The sequence below is a fragment of the Rousettus aegyptiacus genome, unplaced genomic scaffold (genome assembly GCF_014176215.1).
Source record: "Rousettus aegyptiacus isolate mRouAeg1 unplaced genomic scaffold, mRouAeg1.p scaffold_m13_p_5, whole genome shotgun sequence".
Lineage (NCBI taxonomy): Eukaryota > Metazoa > Chordata > Mammalia > Chiroptera > Pteropodidae > Rousettus > Rousettus aegyptiacus.
In genome coordinates, this window is record NW_023416308.1 from 60,691,097 (window position 1) to 60,713,035 (window position 21,939).

Here is a 21,939-nt window from a genome sequence, read left to right on the forward strand (position 1 = left end):
GAAGGGTAAAATAGACATCGAGATGTGAGGCAAAAAATGTAAAATATCTCATTAATAGTTTTTTAATGTTGATTACTTACCGAAGTGATAATATTTTAGATATAACAGGCAAACTAAAACATGTTTTAAGAAATATGTTTTTAAATGGATTAACCAAAATGTTTTAAAATTAATTTCACCTGTTTTTTTTTAGCTTTTTAAAAATGTGGCTGCTAGAAAAAATTTTTTTTAAGAAAATTTTTAATTAGACATGTGGCTCACATTATATTTCTATTGGACAGCACTGTTCCAGGACAAACGGCCCTTATTTCAAAAGGCCTCACTTTGGAAAGACAATTCCAGAATTCCGTGAGCAGCAGAGCAATTCATACAAACAAACCACCAATCCCCACTTCGTTGTCCCCAAGTCCCCAACTATCGATGGTGATCAGCAAATTATATTCAATGTTAAAGTATATGTCTTTCTACAATTAAGCCATCATGGTAACATTTAATAAATATGGTTTGTGTGATAGGCAAAAAATTTTCAAACTATGATAGGAAAAAAAAAAATCAATGGATAAATAGACAAAGGGTCTGACTGAACATTCAAGAGAAAATCCAAGCAGCTAAATATGTTTTCCAAAACAATTAATAGAAAAATAAAATCAAACAACTTTTTTCAGTTTACTAACATCAATAATTCAGTTTAACAAGCTTTTACGGAGCCCCTAGGCAAAGATCGTTTTTTTTCTTATTCTCAAGATGTGATATCTATTAGGATTCCATCTGTGTAAAAAACAATGCGCGGATAAATGAATAGAAGGAAGTACGACCAACAGTTGGAGTGGCTATCTCCAGGTGATGGGATTACGGGGTTTCTTTTTCTCTTTATATTTTTCTGTTCTTTAATTTATACAGTGAACATGTGTGGTTATTAAAAAAAAAATTTCATTACCTAAGTAATACACGTATGTTATAGCAAAATTAGAAAATAAAGATAAGATGAAATAAAGGGATTCTTAGCTGTGAAAAGGTTCAAATTTAAAAATTTTTCACTCAGTAAAAATACCTCATATTTACACAGAGCTTTCCAACTCAGAGTATTTTCTTCCAGTTTTCTGACCCTCAAAGCAACATAGCTAAGAGAGTAGTTAACAATGGTTATCTTTGGATAATGGGACTGCAAGTGATTTCTACTTATCTTCTTTTTCTTTTTGGGGGGGAGAAGGGTGGGAGTTATCTGTACTTAAAAATTTTCTACAAAAACATGTTCTATTTAAAAAGAAAATCAGTTTTAGGAAGAATCAGCTGTAACGAGTTGTAGATAAGGCAACTGAAGATCAGAGAACTTCCACAATTTGCTGCAAAGTGTAAGAGCCAGAACACAAACCCCCCTTAAATCTTTTTCCAAACCCAGAGCCTTCCCAACTGGACCCCTTTGGTTGTGCAGACACCTTAAGACTCATAAATGTTTGAATTAAGACTCTACTCTTAGGTAGACTAAGATCATAATTACTGCTACACAGAATGGATATAGATAATCCTCTTAATGGGAGAAGTCACTCATTTAATGCATTACAGCTATAACTGTGTTAGGTTTCCTGAGAAAGTAACCTGAACTTGATCCTAGCCTTTTGAAATTCCCATACTACAGAGCTGTTTCTAAGGATAAACAGGGCATTTTACTTGGCTCTTCCAGCCATAATTCAGCTTAAAAAATGTAGAAACTCTGGAGCTCTAATGCTGGTATTCAAAACACATGTTTAGCTGGTAGAATTTAAATAAGGCTTCTCGGCCTCATTGTTTAGGAAAATGCATAGTTTTTAATACAACAGCCGTGGGTCTGGCTTACCTTTGGGTCCCACACAATTTATTTTCACAACTATATAAGCTGCAAATCATAATTTGCCACTTTGGAAACATACACTTATCCCAAAAATTATCCTTCCTCCTCCAGCCATTTCCAACTTAAAAAAGTAAGATAGGACCACCAACCATTCTTTCTCATACTATAGCATATTCCAAACCTCAAGCCCACCAAGAATACAACCTGCTCTTCAGCACGTATCTTTATGCTTGCTCATGTTTTAATCTGCACTCTGGTTGTGCCGTTGGGCTGACATGGGTTTCCTGGGAGAGGCGTTCTCTCTCTTTAACTTGCCACATGTGCTCCTGGGCTCTGTCCCCCTTTGCTTCCCTCCCTTCTCCCTGCACTGTTATTTGGCATGTTCCCAAGAGAATGTCAGTAACTTTGACTCTTATCCTAAACAAAACCAAACCAGGTTTTTCTGGGGGTAAATGCACAGCACATTTTTTTTTTTTAAAGGGAAATATGAGCGATTTGGGGGAATGGTCGCACCACAGGTTCCCTCTGTTACTGTAAGAAACTAACCGCAAGCCCCCTGCACTGATGGGAAGGATGGTGGTAATGAAGAGCGGCCACAAAGAACAGTGAGCACGCTCTGTGGAAAGAAATCCATAGCACCTCTGCCTCTGACGTCATCTCATAAGAACATGTTTTTATCAGCTTAGGACAGAAGGGCTGGGTCAGACTCCACCAATTCATGATTTTATAAAGTATCTATATACTAAAAATTAAATTCGTATATTCGCAGATGAATAAAATATTAACAATAAACAGTTACCACTCCTCTCTGCTTCCAGGCAGCTGGTAAGTCAAACTTCCTATGCTGAAAAAAAAAGATCCAGCCGAGATAAAGGGCAACAAAGGCAACAGACAGGCTCAGAGAGTGGGAAAAAAGTGTTCTCTTCACCAACAGGAGTCACTTTTTCCAAACTGATACTGCCTGAAGCAAAAAAATTAATTATTAAAATAATACTTATCTTCCCCGACTGAAACTTTCTGCTAAAAACAGGCTGAGGCAACAAACAACGCTCTCCCAAGTCCCCACTTCTGAATGAAAACAAACCCCAAGACCAACTAAGGCCCACAGCCTGGAGCTGTCCGCAATGTTAAGTTTGCTCCTACAATCCGTCAGGGTGTTGGAGAGGAAGAGTATCTGAAGGACTTTCCTCCTAGAGTCTAGAGTACTTTATCGGTATTCCGGTCTTCTTGAAAAAAAAAAAAAAAAAAAAAAAAGGTGGGCAGAGCACAGACTGGACATTAGGTGTGATATGCAAACCTAATTAGAAATTCAGCAGATAAGTGACACCAGGTAAGAATGTAAATCTTCACTTCCATTGCAACATAGAGTAGACGCAAATACATACAATGCAACCTCATGGGAGGTGCGTGTGTGGCAAAGAGATCCAGGTTTGTACCTTGGCTTCTGTTCTTCCCAGCTGGTACGTGACTTAGCTACTTTGACCTCTTCCTCTAAGTTTTTATCATATGTGAAAATAGGGATATTAATAGTACACACCCCCTTAGGACTATTGTGAAGATTAAGAAGGACAACCTACATGAAGTGCCTGGCGCACAGTAGGCACTGGACAGTTTAGTCTTCCTGCTGCCTCTACCATGTCTGCTCTGTTATTACCTGCCACAGGTGGAAACGGAATCCCAGAAACTGGAAAATCAGAGCAAGTATTAAAGAAAACAGGTTTTAGTTTACTCTGAAACCATTAAAATATAAAAATCGTCTGAACACAAAACACAAAGAGCCAATTTTCAAGGTCAAACAAATCTGACTAGTAAAATATACCTTCCCAAAAGTTAACCTAGCTAATAATTGCAAATTAAAATAAGGAGTTAACAGCATTTGCCTATTAAATTAGCAAAGCTTTTCTAATTATAATGACCTAACATTGATCAAAGTACAGTGAAACAGGTACTGTAATATTTTTATAAAGTTATATGGCATCAGAAGTCATTAAATGTTCACTACGATTTATCCAATAATTTCATCTAAATAATGATTCCTAAAGACCTAAACCAAAATATGGAAAATTTGACATGCATGATGAAGTTCACAACATTCTTTATAAAGTGATATGGATTATATACTTTATGAAATATTATGCAGCAGTAAAAAAGATGATTATGGAAACATTGTGGAAAAAAACACTGTAATAAAATACTATCTAAAAAAAAGCTAAGATACTAAACTAACTATAACCTATAATTATAGCATGTAAAAAAAATAATTTGTATAGGAAAGATGTTAACAGTGGTTGTATTGAACAAGTAGGATACTTTAAGTTTTGGAAATGTGGACAGATTTCTTTGGAAAACAAACATGCATTTGACTAATGTATACCAAACTGTGTTGATAAAAACCAGATCATCCACTAGTATCCATTCATGCATTTACTTCCATTAACAGTACAGACTGCATAAGCCAAGTTATTGTTTCTAGAAGTTCTGTTTCCACAGAGTGAGTCAGAATTAACATCCAAATGCTTGTCTTTTTTTTTTTTAAAGCACAATTCTTCACGGAACAACCTGTTCTATTCTTACCTTGTCTTTATTTCTATCCATTTCCACTTTCAGGATGAAGGAAAAGGAAGATGGAGCAGGAACAAAACCAAAGCCTTTATCCTGAGCTGGCTCATGTTTCTTGGAGGTCCCCGCCAGCTACCTGGGTCAGGCGAGGTCACCTTTGGCCCTCCACCTCCACCAGCCTCACTAGTTCACCCAGGACAAGGTGGTACAAGTCAATTAGGCCTTGACTAATGGCCTCTCCCTGGGGTTGGACCAAAGCACTGAATATTTGCAACACACCGAGACCATTTTTGCAGCACAAGGCAAAGAGATGGACTCAGAGAACTCACTCACAGGCCTCTCCTTCTCGTCCGCAAGTCTATGACATAGTGATGCAATAGCTTACAGCTTTCGAAACCATCACTATTAATGACAAATAACCTTTCGAGTACAAGGGAATGTGTCAGTGAAATTGGAGGAAAGAGTTCTACTTATCTTTTGGGTCAAAGATAACTTGAACATCAAATACTACTGAGTTTCCGATCCAGCCCTTGGAGTCCAGGCCACGCTGAACGTGTCTGAAGCAGAGCTGGTGTGGGCACAACTGTGTTTACCCTGTCAGCCAAGGGCTGTGCCACTGGAGCCATGCTGGCTAGCCACGGCCAAGCTCACAAAGGGGCCTTGTAGTTCTGGGTCCCAGCCTCAAAGGCCTGTCTGTTACGTCTTCTGTGACATTTTAATGTGTCATGTCGATACAGCTGCCAAGCCCGGTAATTGGCTCAAGTCCCTCATACATTTCTTCTTCTTTTTGACGTCACAAATTTGAGACAAATGACATTTTCCACAAATAACTGGGTAAGCCTCCAAGAAGTGCCTCCCTCCTCCCCTCGCCACGTCTCCCACCTCATATCACACCTACTGCCAAGTGGCAAAAAACAAAACGATCCGTTCTCTGCATTTCCATTTAACAAATAGTAAAACCAAAAGAAGGAAGGAGATTTCATTTGAGAATATTTTCGCCTTCCGTCGATCTCTACAGGCTGAGTTAAATGTTCAGGAAAAAAAATGTGAAATATCGCAAACCAAACTCTGATATGATTTTGGGATAAGCATAATGGATTATTTTAAACAACTATGGTAAATCAATGTGGTACAAATACTAGAGATTTGAAGACTTTTTTGTCCCCTCTTTAAACCAGATTCTGAGTTTAAATTTTCCCTTTGGCTTACGGAACTATAAAAGGGTAAGAACAAGACACCCTGGGGCCCCAACTTGGATTCCCCGGTGGGGTCAGACTGTGCCCACTTTTGGAAGAATGAGTTTGCTACCTGTCAGAGGTCAAAACCTTGGTATATTCCTTCAAAGCTGACATTTCCAGCCTCATGGAAGCAAAGGCGTCCGTAGCAGGGAAGTAGTGGATGATGATGGGCCGGCCAGTTCTCTCTCTACCAAGGCCCAGAACTCCCTTTATAGAAGATGAGCAGCCAAGGTATGCCTTGCACGCATCTGCTGCGGGCCCGCATGGGGAAATCTCAGCTCATTCGTTTTGAAACAGATAAATAAAGCTCTTTGTGACAATGAAGACGTATCCAATAACAGGCAGTGGCCACTTGTCTTCTCTTCTCAGGCTCCATGCTCTCCCCAAGGAAGCTTAGCAACAACTAAATGCTGGCAAATCCCAAGCTTGTATCTGTAGATACGATTTCTCTTTTGGGAGCTCGCCTTATTTCCAATTGCCCTATTCCTCAACTTCCACATCTAATCAATCGCTAAATCCTGTCAATTCTATTTCCCTATCTCTCTTAGCATATAATGCTCCCCTATACCATGGCCTCACCAATTATTATCTAGACCGTCGGAACTGTCTGTCCCTGAAGGTCCTCAAGGCCTTATTCTCCCTTTCCTCCTATTCACCCTTTACTGCCATGGAAGTCAACATAGTCTCTGCTTAAAAACACTGGTTTCCCCAATTGTTTATAAATTCTAAACTCCTTAGTCGGACACTCAAAGACCCTCACTCACTGGTCTCAACTCTTCTGTTTAAACACATCTTTGGCCACTTCTGACCACACTATACCCCCTACCACATTACTGCACCTCATCCCAGACAAAATCTCCTAAACTTTCTGTCTGAAGAAATGGCATTCTCCCTGCATAGTACATCCTGCTATGTCACCTCTGTCCTGAAACTCTAATTTATTCTTGAAGACCCAAATGCCACCTCCTCTGTGAAGCTCTCCCCACTCCCTCCTGTTGTGAGTCATGCTATCCTCTCTGGTCATACTACCACTCTCTACATACTTCCATCCGAAAACAGCACACTGCATTGGAATGATGTGCTCAGAAGCTGGTTTCCCCAGAGACATCGCTGTAAGGTCCTTGAGAGTGAGGACCTTATCTTTATCTCTGAACCTGGTACAGGGCTGCACAGGAAACACACTCAGCAAGTGTTTCTGAATCTATCAGTCAGTCAGAAGAGGACTTAGGGTAACGGAGGGAAAAGATTTTGATGGTCAGGATATTTGAGCCAAGCTCCAGCTGCTTCAGAGTTGCGTACTGTGGACGTTTATTAATCTCTCCAGACTTTATCTTGTCATCTGTTGAATAGCGGGTGAGGCTATATGATTTCTACAGTCCCTTTAACTCCTCTGTTCTAGCATTCAGACTACAGTTCCCTTTAAAATCTACAATAAAGAAAGGCTCTGTAAAACCCTGTGGTAATAATATGTTCCAGGAGTTTGGACGCTCTCCACGAAGCCAGCCAGGAAAATTGCTGTTTTGCCTGGCCACTCGGCAGAACTCCCAAGGATAGCCAACAACCAAGGCTCCTCCCTTAGACTCATAAATCCTCAACTGCCCCCTCTGTTTGTTTCACTCTACATATTTTGGCCAAAAAGTGGCTTAATAAGTATGCACAAGAAAAAAAAAAACTGACGACAACAACCTAGCATGCCTTGAAAATGAAAATAACGTGCTAAAAACATGACTGCTAAATTTTGAGCAGCCAAGTGAAACCTCTAGGCTTGATAATCACCTCGTTACCCCATATTCTGGGGGTGGCTGGTACCTCAGGACGGCCACTTCTGTTCTTGCAGGCTGAGGAGCAGGGTAAGGCTTGACCATCTCATGGAGCATCCCAGGGTGCTGGTCACTGTAGAAAAGTCCGTGCTCCTGGGTCTTGCTGACCGGGGACATCATTTGCTTGGCCTTGAAGGGGTACTCGGGTGGAGGACCCCGAGGGTCCAGCACTTTACCTGTAGGCTGGGCTGGGGAAGGTCCCCCTCCTGCCTTGAACCCCTTTCCGTTCCCTGAGCCAGGGAGGTGTTGCTTAGCACCATTCCTCTCCAGTGACAGCTGCATGATTCTCTCACTGAGAGAGCGGACGTGGCCCTGTTTAAGTTCTTTCAGCGCCTCGTCCTTATGCGCTTGTCCACTGTTGGCACGGTTCACTGTGGGCCTCCCCTCAGTCCGCGACTTCTGACTGGTGCCCCCGGCCATGTAGTAAGCATGGCCGACGGCCCCTGGCTGCGGCTGCGGCTGCTGCTGCTGCCCCCGAAAGAACTGGGACTGCGCTTTGGCCTCCTCATAAGTGGGCAGTTCCTCGTTGTTCTGCTGAGGCTGTGTGGCCCGGACCTGTTTCTCCATCACCGTATTGTCCACCTGGTGTTCTTGACCCTGCGGTTCCTGGCGTGCCGACTGGTAGACCATTTGTGGGTCTTCTTGAGTGAGGTTTTCCGTGGAAGAAAAGTTGTTTGTCGGGTGGGCTGGACCTGCACTCCCTGTGGCCTGGTGCTGAATGGCCAGCAAGTTCATGTTCTCGGTCGGGGTGCCATACCGCAGTTGTTCCTGGATCAGCCGCTGCAATACTGTTCCAGCTGCTGCATCCTCGGAACCTCTCATTTCCACCTCTGAGATCCTCAGAAAGTTTGGGGAGTGGAAGTTACAAAGAGGATCCTCAACTAAAAGGTAAACATAGGAAAAAAGGTATCAGGCTGTTGCACAGAAATATAGGTCTGTGAGTATGTGGTGAATAATTAACATTCTAATGCGGGAGCATTTAAAGATAGGATTTCAAATACGCCAGCGCCTCCGTGGTACCTGGCAGTTTCTCATGGAAGTTTCTTCAGTTCAGCATCTCTACTACTCTCCATTCTGCCTCCTGCTTCCTTCTAGGCCTCGCTCCATCCTTTAACCCCTCCCTTTCCTTTAACCTCCCCGCTAGTCCTTTCTCTTCTCCATAGAAACATGCCAAGTCTTTTCTAGCTTAAAAAAAAAATACAAGCAAAAACCAAAACCAGACAAAAACAAACCACCCTTTCGTGGTCCTACATATACCTTTAACTGCCACCCTGCCTCTCTCCTTCTCTTCTAATTGTCCTCAGTAAGCAATCTACACTTGCTGTCTCCACTTTCCGAATGCTCCATCCACTGCCCTCTCTACTGCTCTGATTAGTGACCAAACCCAGGGAGAATTTTCCAGCACTCATATTACACAAGTAAACTTCCTAAAGCATTTGGCACGTTGATCACCCTCTTCTTGAAATGCTCTCCTAACTTGGCATCCAGGTCATTCCCCTCCTGGTCCTGGCTCCTGCCTCTCTTTTCTCCACCTGCCTCTTAAATTCTGGTGTTTCCCACAGCTCTGCCCTAAGTGCTCTTCCACCCTCACTCGACAGACTCTCCTGGGTCTTCACGATCACTGCTCGTCTTCAACTACTGACCCATAACCCACACATCTATAACCACCAGCTAACGGCCTATGAGCTTTTCAAACTCAATGTGTCTTCCTCACTCAGCACTTCCCCACCCATATCCCCATATCCCTGCCTTGTCTACTCTTTGCCAAGTAAGAAAATTGGGAGTTTCCCAAAATTCCCTCCTCTCCTTTACCCTCAACATCCAGTCAGTGACTACCTGTCAATTCTACCTTCAGAACATCTCCCCAACTCTCTTCTTTATCCCCATGACAATCTCCATGTTGATTATTAAAAACCACAATACAACTGCAAGATCCATTTTAAAGTGCATATGATGTGCCATACGTTGTAATAAATTCTCTCCATATATTGTTTCATTTATTCCATATACAATCATATGAGGCAGATATTAATTCTTCCAATCTTACAGATAAGGAAAGAGGTTTACAGAAAGTAAATCACAAAGTCACAGAGGTAGGAAGAGACATAGCCCAGATCTGACTCATGCCACAACAAAATGTGTTCATTCCACACTACTACAAACCCTTGATGTCTCATATCCAGACCATGCCAACAGCCTCCTTATCTATTCTCCGACACCAGTCTTATTCCTACTTCCAAACCTACCCCTCAGACCCCAATCTATCTTCTAAACTATCCTGAAGGATTATCCAGGTAGGAAAACCCAATCATATCACTCCTCTGCACAAAATTCCCCAATAATTACAGGATGAAACTGACATTCTATCACATGATGTAGCAGGTACTGCCTTAGCTATCCAGCAACATTCCACGCCACCACCACTCTGCACTTACTGGCAAACTCTTAAGTTTAAGCTCCAGCAATACCTAAGGACATATAGTTCACAGACAGACTAGCTCTCTCTGGACCTTAGGTCTTCACTTGCATTCATCCCTCTGCCTAGAAAGATGAATCTCATCATGCCCTCCTGGGAAACTCCTAGACATGCTTCAAGTATAGCTCCAAAGCCACCTTCTGAGTGAAACCTTTTCTGCTAAAACCCGGCAGGCTTAAGCCCTCCTCTAATGCCATACTCCATTTGTATATATCTCATTAGAGGAATTATCACAATAAATGGCAGTTATTTATCTACACGAGACTCTAAATTCTTAAAGGCAAGGCTTAGACCCTCTTCTCTGGGTCTCCCTACTGCACAGACAAGTGAGGAGGATCAAATATTTAACCAGTAAAAGACTACCTACTTGAGCTCCAGGAAATATAAAATTTATCCTATTTCACAACAGTGCTAGCAAATAGTGTGTTGAGAATATTATATAGCATTATGATAGCAAAAATTCTACCACTGACTGCTGGCGTGACCTTGAGGAAATCACTTACTTTCTTCTAGCTCAATACCCTCACCTGTAAATTGTGGGAGCTGAACTAGATCATCTCTTACAGCTTTCAGTTCTACAATTCCATGCAATGATGGCTCTGTGCTTTTATATATACAAAGAACGTGTCATTTTCCCAAAAACCTCCTTCTTCCCCAATGTTGCAATTTTTCTATAAATAGTATCCTCATCATATGAGTCATCCGAATAGAAATTTCAGATTCACTTTTGACCCTTTTGTCTCCTTTGCTCCATACATTTAATCAACTGCCAACCTAGTGTTTCTTAGTCCACAGTGAAACAAGAAAAATAAAAGTGGTATGATATGCCCACAAGATATATAACTATACATACGCTCACACATATACATGTGTATATAGAAACATGTCATTAGGTTTACAGTCTTTTTTTTTTTTGGCAAGGGCTATCAAGGATTACATCCCTCTTACTCTTTTTGGTATTAAAATGTCAGGAAAGGTGACAGTAGAGGCATGTTTAGTGTCCTTGCAATTGCAAAGACTGCAACCCTAGCTTCTACACCCTCTGCCCTCAGCCACTCCCTGTCCTGGCTCTCCTTACCAGTTGCTTAAATGTCCTGCATAGCCTCCTAATAGCTCTTGCCTCTGGCCTCTTCTTTCAATCCACACAACATTTATTATCTACCTTCCACTAATAGAATTCAAGCACCAGAGGGCATAGATTTTATCTGTTTTATTCATATTCTGTGTCACTAGTGCCTAGAACATTACCCAGGATCCACAGAAGGCCTTCAGAACATAATTAAAGAACTTTACAGACTGGTTCTTGAAGGGCAACTCTGATTATATCACTCTCCCTTGTCTCCCCCTCAAATCATACCTCTGTGACCTCAGGCAAACTACCTGGCTTCTCTGGACCTTGCTCCTTTGTAACATGGGCAGACTTCCTATCTGCCTCACAGGACTGCATGGGGAGTAAATTCAAACTTATTCCTCATCTTCAGAGAATGTACACGCTAAGTGAAATATAAACTCAAAGTTCAACGGTAAAAAATTTTAACAGTAAAAGCAGATTATTGATAGTCCACTCAAGATGAATTGCCAAAAAAACTGTAATAAGCGATGAACAACTCGAGGAAGGACAGATAAATGTGGGGTGAAGTGTGCCATCATTCACTCTACAGAAACTGGCTGAAAACCTCTTAGTCACGTATTCTCACAGGTGTTGGGGTGGGAGAATAAAGAGGACAAGTCTCTACCCTCAGGGTAACTGCTCTGAAAGGCTTAATGGAACAAGCAAATTCAAATAAAAATCAACCCTTCTGAATAAAACTTGAATAAAAATTCAAATAAAATACACATTTTCAAAGGAAAATGATATGTTGGATGAACAATAAAATGAATGGGGTCTCATCAGCATGAAAACTATTAAATTCCCTTTTCATAAGTACATCTGGACGCTGAAATTCTTCCCTAAGGTGGTTTTAAAGTTTCCCTCATAGTTTTACCAATCTCAAAAGCCCTCAAAAATAGGTAGAAAGTTTTTACAAAAAAGGCAGTTCCCTTCCTATTATAGTTTTGAATTTCTTCTGAACTTCTAAATTATTTGCAAAAGATTGAAGTAGAGAAGGAGAAAAGAAATGACAGATTCCAGGAAAGAGTTCAAAAAAGTATTTATGAATTAGAGAAAAATTAGGGAATAAATGGTATAATTCTGAAGTTCCTATATACCTAGGAACTCTTTTCTGTTGAGTCACATATTATAGTAAAATAGTCTGTTAACACCATAGCACAAACATTAAAAACAAGGCACCTGCCAATAAACAATCATAATGCCATATGCTGATTTTTAAAATAACAGAGAACAAATTATGCAAAGGAGCTAAAAATGAGACACATAAGATCATATTGCTTTTCCAACACAAGTGCCAGTAAAAGAACTTACCAACTTTTTCCCTGATGGTACTGTTTGCCTCCACCGTCAAAGCAGATGCTTCATGCCTCCCAGAGTACAGTGGAAAGTCTGAGAAAAAGTAGTTGGGGTCTTCCAGAATTTGGACGGGACTACTAGGACTGTAACAAGCAGGAGGGGGACCTGCAGGAGAGGGAGAAAGCAAAGCGTACATTAGGGCCAACAAAGTTCTCCTCTCCCTCCTCCCCGTGTGACTCACAAGAGCCCACGAGGCATTCTCCCACATTTCGACTTGTAGTGGGAGCTCTGTCTTTTCGATTCATAAAATTCCAAAGTTACTTACTATTCAGAATCATCAGCAGTCTAGCCACCTACCAAAATGACCCATGAGGTCAAAATAACACTGTTCAAGACACGCTCAGCGATGGCACAGACACTTTCACACAACCCAGTTCTAACGGCGGCAGCGCCACCAACATAAAGAGTCCTCTGCAGAACTGGACAAGTCAGAGTTCGGGAGAGGCGAGGAGGGGAAGAGAAAAGAGGGAAGTGAAGAGGCCAGAACTGGAACACTGAGATGGGAAGAGCAGCTGACTTGTAATACAGAAAAGAGGGGTGGTTATTTTGCCAGACCATGTGCCAGCAGGAGCGCATCCCAGCCCAGGAATGAGCACTCAGCCCACTTTCAGGTTTCCGGAGCCTCATGTGGTCACGTGGGGCCAGGGTCATGGGTTCTGGCCCCCTGCCAACCACTGGCCTTTCTGCTCCACTATATCTGTTTCGCACACAAACTGGAGCTTGCTTCCTCTTCCAATTAAACGTGACGCCATATTCCATCCCACCGTCTCTGAGTGTGAGAGAGCACACTTCCCCAGCCGTGATGCCACACGTACGACATCGTGGGAACACTCAGCGGGACGGGCCTGGCTGTCTTCTCTCTCTGCACTGATTGCTCTATGTGGGCACCCAGTTTAAGGCTCTTCTTGACAAAAGTAACTGAAGTTTACTCTGAGGAAAAAGTCATGTTATTTTTTTTTTTTAAATTAAAATCCCTGCCCCAAAGATAATTCCATTAAAAGAAAGATAATGTTTTTCAGCAATCGCATCAAATTGGTGATATGAAATTTCTTCCTAGGTTTCTTATCTACCCATTGCCCATAAGACCAAAGCCAATAGTAAGTATGCAAATACTCTGAGAGGCCTTAAGATGAGAATTTACTCATTGTCTTTCTGAGGGTTTTTTTTTTTTTTGCCTCAACACATGGAATAATATTTGTACGTGAGCTCATGTATCATAGGCATGTTAGAACTAAAGAGAAAAAAAGTTTTACAATTAGACTGTCTTATAAAGTTAAACAATATAGTTGTGACTTTATCTTAAAGATGAATATAAACCAAATATGAATAACATATCATGTGAAGATCAGTCTAACATTATAGTTCCAATGTGTATGGCAAGTATCTGTCAGCGTTCTCTTTTTGCCCAAACTGTAAGGACTACCCTGGAAAGAAACCCAGTCCCTTTCTGGGCCTCATCCTCTACATCTATAAACCTAAAAGTCTAGGGCTAAAATTAGGAATCATAATGGCTTAGATCCAAAAGCAAATCCTGACGTGGCTTCTATATCAAGCAGGTGGAAAATGTTGATGGAAAACTGGAAAGGTTCAAGGTGCAACCTTGGCCATACATGAGAATTACCTGGGAACTTTTAAAACCCCAGTACCCAGGCCTCATCCAGACCTTTCAATCAGATCTCTGGGGAGAGGGCCCAGGCATCTTATAAAGCTGTTCGAACAACTCTAATATGGAGTCAAAGTGAGAAGCACAAAACTGGATGAAGAACACTGCACACAGGCAACCCCCCCCCAAAAAAAACCCAAAACAAAACCCCCCACGAAAACACCTTTCTGCACTCTGAGTCTCACTCCCACCCAATCGGAGTCAGAGAGATGTCGAGGACGCATACACTTCAAGAAAATAAAAGTGTGGTGCTTTCTTACAGCAGATCTGGGACAGGAGTGCCATGTGCCAGCATATTACAACTTTGGGTGACACTATCTAGTCACATGACTAAGAATTTTAAGTGAAAACTTAGAGAGCAAACTGTTAATAAAACTGAGGCCTAACTAAGGATACATATGTATGTGCATACACATATAAAGGAGTGTATGGGTGTGTGTGTGTGTGTGTGTGTGTGTGTGTGTGTGTATAGTTAAACGCTTGCAATAAGGAGCCCTGTTAAGAACCCTGGCACTAAGCCATCGCTAGTCACCACACTGGTACAAATTACACTAATATAAATTGCTTTTCCACACTTCGTGCAATGGCCAGCCAAGTGAGAGCAGGTCTGAGGGCTCCAGGCCACAGAACACTATACACAGAGAATGGTCCTTGAAGGGGACCTGAGCACAGAGGACACCAACGATATGCTTCCTCTCAACACTATTCCTACAGATCTCAATGTTATGGAAGAACTAATTGCACTACACACACACACACACGCACGCACGCACGCATTTGCACACCCATGCAGACTGAAGGACAGGATGTCCAACTACATATCGATAATCATTAAAGACTTCTTTTCTTGCACACACTTGGTGGCCCACGTACTCACTGAGTTACTCCCCACTGCTACCCCCACTCTCCTCACTGCTGAGGAAAGACAAGCCGAGGAGATGATGAGAATGGACCTTGCAGATAGACAGGCCTGGGGATCATCCACTCTACTAAGCCAAGAGACAACCAACTGAACTAACCCAGCACTAGCATGCCCTCAAGGAACCATTACTTCTAGCCTCCTCACCTGTAAGTCAAGGTAAAAATGACAATAATGTGTATCCCAGGGTCTGCGTCAGATTCTTGGGCTATACGGCAAAAATGAGAGAGGCCTTGTCCCTAATCCCACATGTATATAACCCACTCTTTCCTGTTCTAGCTCAGAATCTTTACTAGGAAATCCAATAGGACAATTTCGGTCTATTTTCTTATGAGAAATGCAAGATACCCGATCTAACCAACAGGGTTGAGGGTATCTGAAATGAGAAACCGGAAGTAAACACTTGACAAGTAGGGACGTTGTTTTCTTTTTAGCAATTTTCCACACCCGGGAGCAAGAGCAAGGAGAAACCACTGGAGTCTCAGGATAAGGCTCCCAACCTGTTTCCCCTGAGGGCCTGGCTCCAGCCCAGAGGTTGAGTAACCGGCACAGTGCTGAATTTTAGTGGAGTTCATCACCACTCAAAGCTCCTGCTGGCTCAGCAGTGTGTGTAATACATCGTGTCATTGCCTCTGGGGCTTCATAAAGACTCTTCCCGTATAAGGTCCTCTGGACTTATTAACTTGCCATCACCTGCATCTTTCAAACCAGGACCTCATCTCAGAACTATCACTCGCACAGGTTTAGTCTGCATGGGGAGAGTGGCAAAAGCAATAGAAAACGAGGTTACGGTCAGCATACAGGAGCCCGCTCTCTGCGGGGCTGCCCTCTGGGGAGGGGCAAGTACAGTTCCCAGGGCTCCGGACCTGAAGGAAAGCTGGAGCTCCATTTGTGCTGCACTCGACAAAGGGTGAAATTCTGAAATTCCAGTTCAGGATTCAACGTTTCTGCCTTCTATTGACTACGACTATTTCATCAAGAATGGTTCCTTTTACAAAATCTGCATGCCATTTGTCAACAAGAAGAATCCTTTGCTCCTCTCTATGAGCATGACTGCTTTTGGCTCGTGTCTAAAGCACTAAAAACTTCCTTCCCATTATGGTTTTATGCTGTTACTTTCTTTAACTGTCCAGAGGCTTTTAGGTAATGTGACCCTGCCCAAGACATTTTTCTTCTTCCTCAATAGTAGCAATAACAAAGGGCCTCATTGTTACTGGAGAAACGAATTAAGACAAATGAAGTAAGTTTTCTGGGGAGGCAAGAGACACAAGAACTGTAGCGACCTGCTCATCCACTTCGCCTCTACCATAACTAGTTAATTCCTGACGATCAGATCCTGAATCTGTAGCTAGGCCAATGTAACAGGCTCAGAAGTCTCCTGTAGGTGTAAACGCTGGAGGACATTCGGACTGCCACCCCACTGTCATCCAACATGTGTCGCACAGCTGGGAAACACCTGTCCTTCGATTCCACCTCCAGCACGCCACTCACTTGCACACAACCATTTTGGCTATAGCTTCAAGTATAAATTTTGTTTGGTCTGTAAGGCCGTCTATAATCGGGTCCCTCCTTTAGCTGTCATCAGTCTCACTGGTCCCTTCAGCATCCGGGAACATGTGACCCTCATTCTCCAAACTCTGGCTAAGAAGACCATCCTCTAGCTTCAGTCTCCTCCATACTACTATAAAGTTTATTCTAGTAAATTTAGCTCTACAGTATATCCCCTAGAACGCCTACCCCCTAAACTGGCCTTCCTTCCCTCAACTGCCACAGCAATGATGATATGAAGCACACAACTTAGCACTTAAACATCAACTGCTTAGTATTTTGCAATAGTCATTTCATGCGGGCTGGTGCTACTGCCCTGGAAAAGCCTGAAGACAGGCGCCATTCATGCACTTGCTACTTTCTGCAAGCAGTATATATGACATATGCCCTCTTACTACTTGCTGACTGATGGATAGATAACATGGCGCTGTCCTCTGGGATGATCTCACTACCAAGTAAGTTTAATGAAAAGGTCAAAGACCTCTCCCAAGCCAGTCTCTGATTCCTTTTGTACCTTTCAGATTCCTAAGATGAGGGAGCACTTGCTCTTCTCTTTGCAGCTGACAGTGGTACTCTGAGGTCTATAGGCCAGAGGCCCATTCCTCAAAGACTCTACTAACTACAAAGCAGCCCCCAGGTGTTATTTCGCCAAAGCCACAAACTTCTGCTGGCTCCATGTAATCCCAAACCTCCTAATGCATTTAAAAACAATTTCACCATCTAGATTAGAATAACCTCCTATAACTTTGTAACGGATCTCAACCATAGCAACAAACAGCTTCTATCTTCCCTTTCAAAGAGCTGAGGAATTTCCTGGGTGTGCCAGCAACCTCAAAGTTAAATGTAAGCACCCAAGCCTTCTGATTCCAGCAGGTTTCTCTGGGTCATGGAATATTCTGCTCAGAGAGACAGATGCCCTAAAGCAGGGATTAGAAGGGGTCTGGAGAATCCATAACTAGCACCTGAGTGAAGCATAGAGCAGTCTTGGCAGCACCGTCTATGAACACCTGCAAGCCACACACACATCTTTAAAAATGAAACAGGAAGCTCCTCCACTAAACTAAGAGCACACACTGGAATGTGCTTTCTCACTCTTTCCCCAAGGAACCAATATTTGAAACCCAAGATGGAGATGGTGAGGAGTACAACAGGAAGGTTTCCAAGATCTCAAGCCCTACACGGTATGGTCTTCCTGGGCACCAAACTTGAATTCTAATCCCAGGACCAATCCATCCAGTGTAGAAAACAAGTAAAATAAATGACACACATACCTATTTAATCTAGACTCTCTCAAAGCGGAACACTGGCTCTCTGAACGTCTTGTGGTGAACAGCTTTATCTAAAGTTATGCGAAGTTCGACTTTGTAATGTTTATTTAGAAATATCTCTGAGATATTATTAGTGTGAACCAAAATGCAGAATGTATGCTTAACCTTTAAAGTAACAACTGAGTTCAACAAGGCACTGTGCAAGGAGCTATAATCACAAAGAAATAAGTGAGACTATCCTTTGCCTTTGGATCTTATGATTTGGTTCTGAAGACCAACATGCACCCACATTTCAACATAGAATTAGTGCTCTATTAAAGGGACACCATGCTTTGGAGGCCCCAGAGTAATTCATTACTACCTGCTGATTGAGGGACGTGATACAGAGCTGAAATGACAAGAAAAAAGACATGTGAGCTGAGCTGGAAAAAATCGAGGAGGACGTTATGTTAATCTGCTGTAGGGTGAGGGGAGGGTACTGATGAAAAAAGGTAAGTCCGGCCTGGTAAAGGAGAAGCAAAGGGACTGAGTGCTTCCGTTCTGGAAGGAATGAAGAGTTCAGCACAGCTTGGGTATGGGTAAGGAGGAGGATGAAGCTACATCTACAGACGCAGAATTCAGTATTTAAAGGAGCTTTTTAAAAGCAATTTTCATGATACTACGGAACTGGAAAATAATTTAGAAATGAGGTGGTTCATCTTCCAACTACTACCTACCATATTCCTGATAGTCAACTGCCTCTAACTACATATTTTCAGCATAATGGAAACCCTGCCCTCATCGCGCAAGCCTTGGGGGAAGGTTCCATCTCCCATTACAGAATCCAAATGATCCCTCCCTGTTCTCTTAGTCAAGACAACCTAAGCTCAGTCAGCTGGCTGTTCCAACCAAAGACTTTGAATCTTGAAGAACTGACACAAAGACGAAGGGTCCTGATAAGTTATCTGAGGTGACACTATCACCAGCAGTCCAGGAGGAGCAGCGGTGTCCACGGCGGCCCCACCCTCACGACGGAAGTAGCATAGCTCCAAATGCGTTCCCAGCATATCGTCACCTAGGTTCAGGTCCATTTTCTGAGCCTTCCCATTAATGTGTGGGCTGCCCAATACACTTCCAACAAATTCCTTTTTTTTTTTGCTTACATTAACTAAAGTCACTTCGTGCTGCTTATAATCAAGAACTTCTGACAGATATAGAGACTTACATTTAAAAAAAGTAATTGCGTGACCCCCATTCTAAGAACACAGCATTGTTTGTATCAAGTGCTAGATGATTTAGCATAACCTGCCTTGAATTATGGTAACTCGTATCTATTGCCTTTGCACGCACCCTAGAGAAATACTTGCAATTGCCCCAAAGGTTCTCCGTGAGTCAAGGTAACTCTCACTCTGGGACACAACAGATGTTAAAACACATGTCGACTCTCCAAACATCTTTCCAAGTTCCACTTGTGTCACCTCCTCCAGAAAGTCATCTACCCCTTCTTCCTTTATATATGCCAGTCCCCCGCTTTTACATGCCACCCGTCGGTGCTCCTATCTGATTCCACGCATACTCATGCCACAATATATAAAACTGCCTCTGTATTTAGGGTTTTTCCTCCCATTAACTCATACGTTGATTAACAGCAGGCACCATGTCTTATTCACCTTTGTAGCTCCCGTTTTTAACAGAAATATGATCATAATAAGTACTCAACACGTATTTATTGAATAATGAATCATCTGCATAGGTTCACAGTACCTAGTAATTTCTAGCACATAATGAGCACTCAATAATATATATTTGCAGAATTAAGATACATTTTTAAATAATAGTTATAAACATTCTTAATTCCACAGAGCTTAAATCAAAAGTGAGAAGGATGTAAGAGTTTTGTCTCTTTCAAAATTCTCAGGAGACCAAGGCTGGTAAAAGCTACTGCAGGGGCGGGAGGGGGGGGGGGCGCGGCGCAGGAGAAAGCCATCTAGTGCTAGTGCTAAAAGAGGTTAATTACAAATGTACTATGATTCAGTTCCTGCAGGGGCTTTGTACATGATGTTAGAAGTAACAGTAAACATCACAGGGCTTTTGTAGCTTGGACACAAACTCGCATTTAGAGAAAGGTGCTCTTTCATCCCATGCTACCCTGGCAGGCGGCCCTGGGCCCTGGGGCTGTGCCCTCAGTGCAGCCCTTGGCTCCTGCTCCTTTCACAGGTCTGGGAGCAGGAGCAGGACCTGGGGACCTCTCAGGATAGGCACTCTCTCACAATAAAAAATGGAATCGCCCCAGTCACAGGGAGTACACAATGAGAGTACCCATAATGAAAGAGCTCTACCTTTAAAAAGGTAATAATTTTTTTAAATTTGAATTTTAACATAAAAATCCAAAGGTTACATAAATACCTCGACTCAAATGGTACACGATATCAAAATTCATATTTCATGTTGATACATTCGGTACTTAACTTATCTAAAACTTAAAGTACCTAGACTCCAGAGATTCTTTTCCTTAGATGAGTTTTTTTAAATCACTTAACTGAGGTATGATTGACATGTAAAAAGTTGTACATATTTAATGTATACAACTCGATGAGTCTGGGGAATAAATATTAATCCATGAAACCATCAAGACCTTCTCCACCATCAAGGCCATAAAAATAACCAACAACTCTTAAAACTTCCTCCCATCCCGTTTATTATTTTTTTTGTGCATGTGGTAAGAACACTTAACGTAAGATCTACCCTCCTAGAAAACATTAAGTATACAATAAAGTACTGTTAGCTACAGGTACTATGCTGTATAGTAGATCTCTAGAAGTGATTCATTCAGATAAGTTTTAATAAATAAGCCCTATCTTAACTAAAATTTAAATAATCTTTAAACATATCCTATTGGTTTATACCTATCTCAGGACCACAAAGCTATTCTTTTGAGTGGCCCTGGCACACATTATGTTCCCATTGAGAAAGAAAAATATTATTAATGTGCAAACTCCGTTTCTCAAACATGTTTCTATCACTGTACGCAGACAATAAGTACTTAATATTTTTTTTTGTAAAAACACAATGAACAGCCTTAAAATAAACCCCAAGACATAAAATGACAACATAAATGCATAATTATGCTCCGCAAAGCTCCCTCTCTCACCCACACTGGGGAGAGAGAGAAGCAGTTCGCGCACTTCCGGCCTGCCACCTGATGCCTCCAGCTTTTCAGATCCCATTAGTGTACATTATGGCAGCTGGGTGACAGCAAGATGCATATCAGGCAGCAGTGTCGCACAGAGACTGGGACTGTCGAGAGAAAAAGCGCATTTCTTCTCATCCCACTCACCTATCTCGTAAGTCGACATTGGGTCATAAATGAACTACATAATTTAAAGCAACCGATATTCCCCAATAAATTAACATCCCTTTAGTAATAAGAGTATAATCAATAATGGTAAGAGCTACCATTTATTGAAGGCCATTTATTAAATGCAGGGATGATATAAAAATTATTGTAATTATCACCGCCCTATCCCCATTTTGCAGATAGGGATAAGTGACGCCCAGAGTCACATAACTAGCCTGCAACACAGCCCCTCCAGCAAGAAGGCTCTTTTTATTATGCCATTCTGCCTTCCAAAGATTTCTCAATAATGCACAATTAATCCTAAATCCTCTTTTCCTGCCTAATTTCTTACATTAATGTTAGGGGAGTTTTAATGAAATGCTCTTGTTTGCAGATAATGGAGAAAGGAACTGGAAAAGTTTCCTTCCCTGCACGTATGAGGCAGAGAAGGAGCCAGAACTCTTTTATTTGTGGCATTTCTTATAAAAGCTTAGAGTAATAATAGCACACTCCCTGCCAGTCACCAGAACACCAAGGCAATTGATGAAGCCACCCTTCCTTCCTCATTCCTTCCATTTGGCTGCATCTTATTTTCATATGTTGTCTCCACTTTAACAACGAATCCAAACCTGTGGTGTGTCAGTCACTTGTGGAACATGTTAAAAACGTCACTTCCAAAGCCTCCACATTACACCTGTAACATCGGGATCTCCACAAGTGTGGACCAGTAATGATTTTTTTATTTTTTTATTTTTGCCCATACTTCACAGTTGATCTGAACACAGAGTCAGGTTTGGGAGGCTTGCACTTCTCTGCCATATAAGCTTTTATACAACA

At 42.0% G+C, this 21,939-nt stretch overlaps 1 protein-coding gene across 3 annotated transcripts in view; it reads right to left on the minus strand.

Moving 5' to 3' along the window:
• AMOTL1 (angiomotin like 1) overlaps positions 1 to 21,939 on the minus strand; it is a 119,577-nt gene that overhangs the window by 53,542 nt on the left and 44,096 nt on the right. For 2 of the 3 annotated variants that reach the window (XM_016158703.2, XM_016158706.2), the window contains 2 exons: positions 12,344 to 12,493; positions 7,402 to 8,326 (listed from right to left, as the gene is read on the minus strand). In XM_016158703.2, the coding sequence (XP_016014189.2) occupies positions 7,402 to 8,326; positions 12,344 to 12,493 (1,075 nt within the window). Of the gene's footprint in view, positions 1 to 7,401; positions 8,327 to 12,343; positions 12,494 to 12,653; positions 13,491 to 21,939 lie in introns of those variants that run through there. The other variant, XM_036220356.1, reaches the window with a different exon arrangement.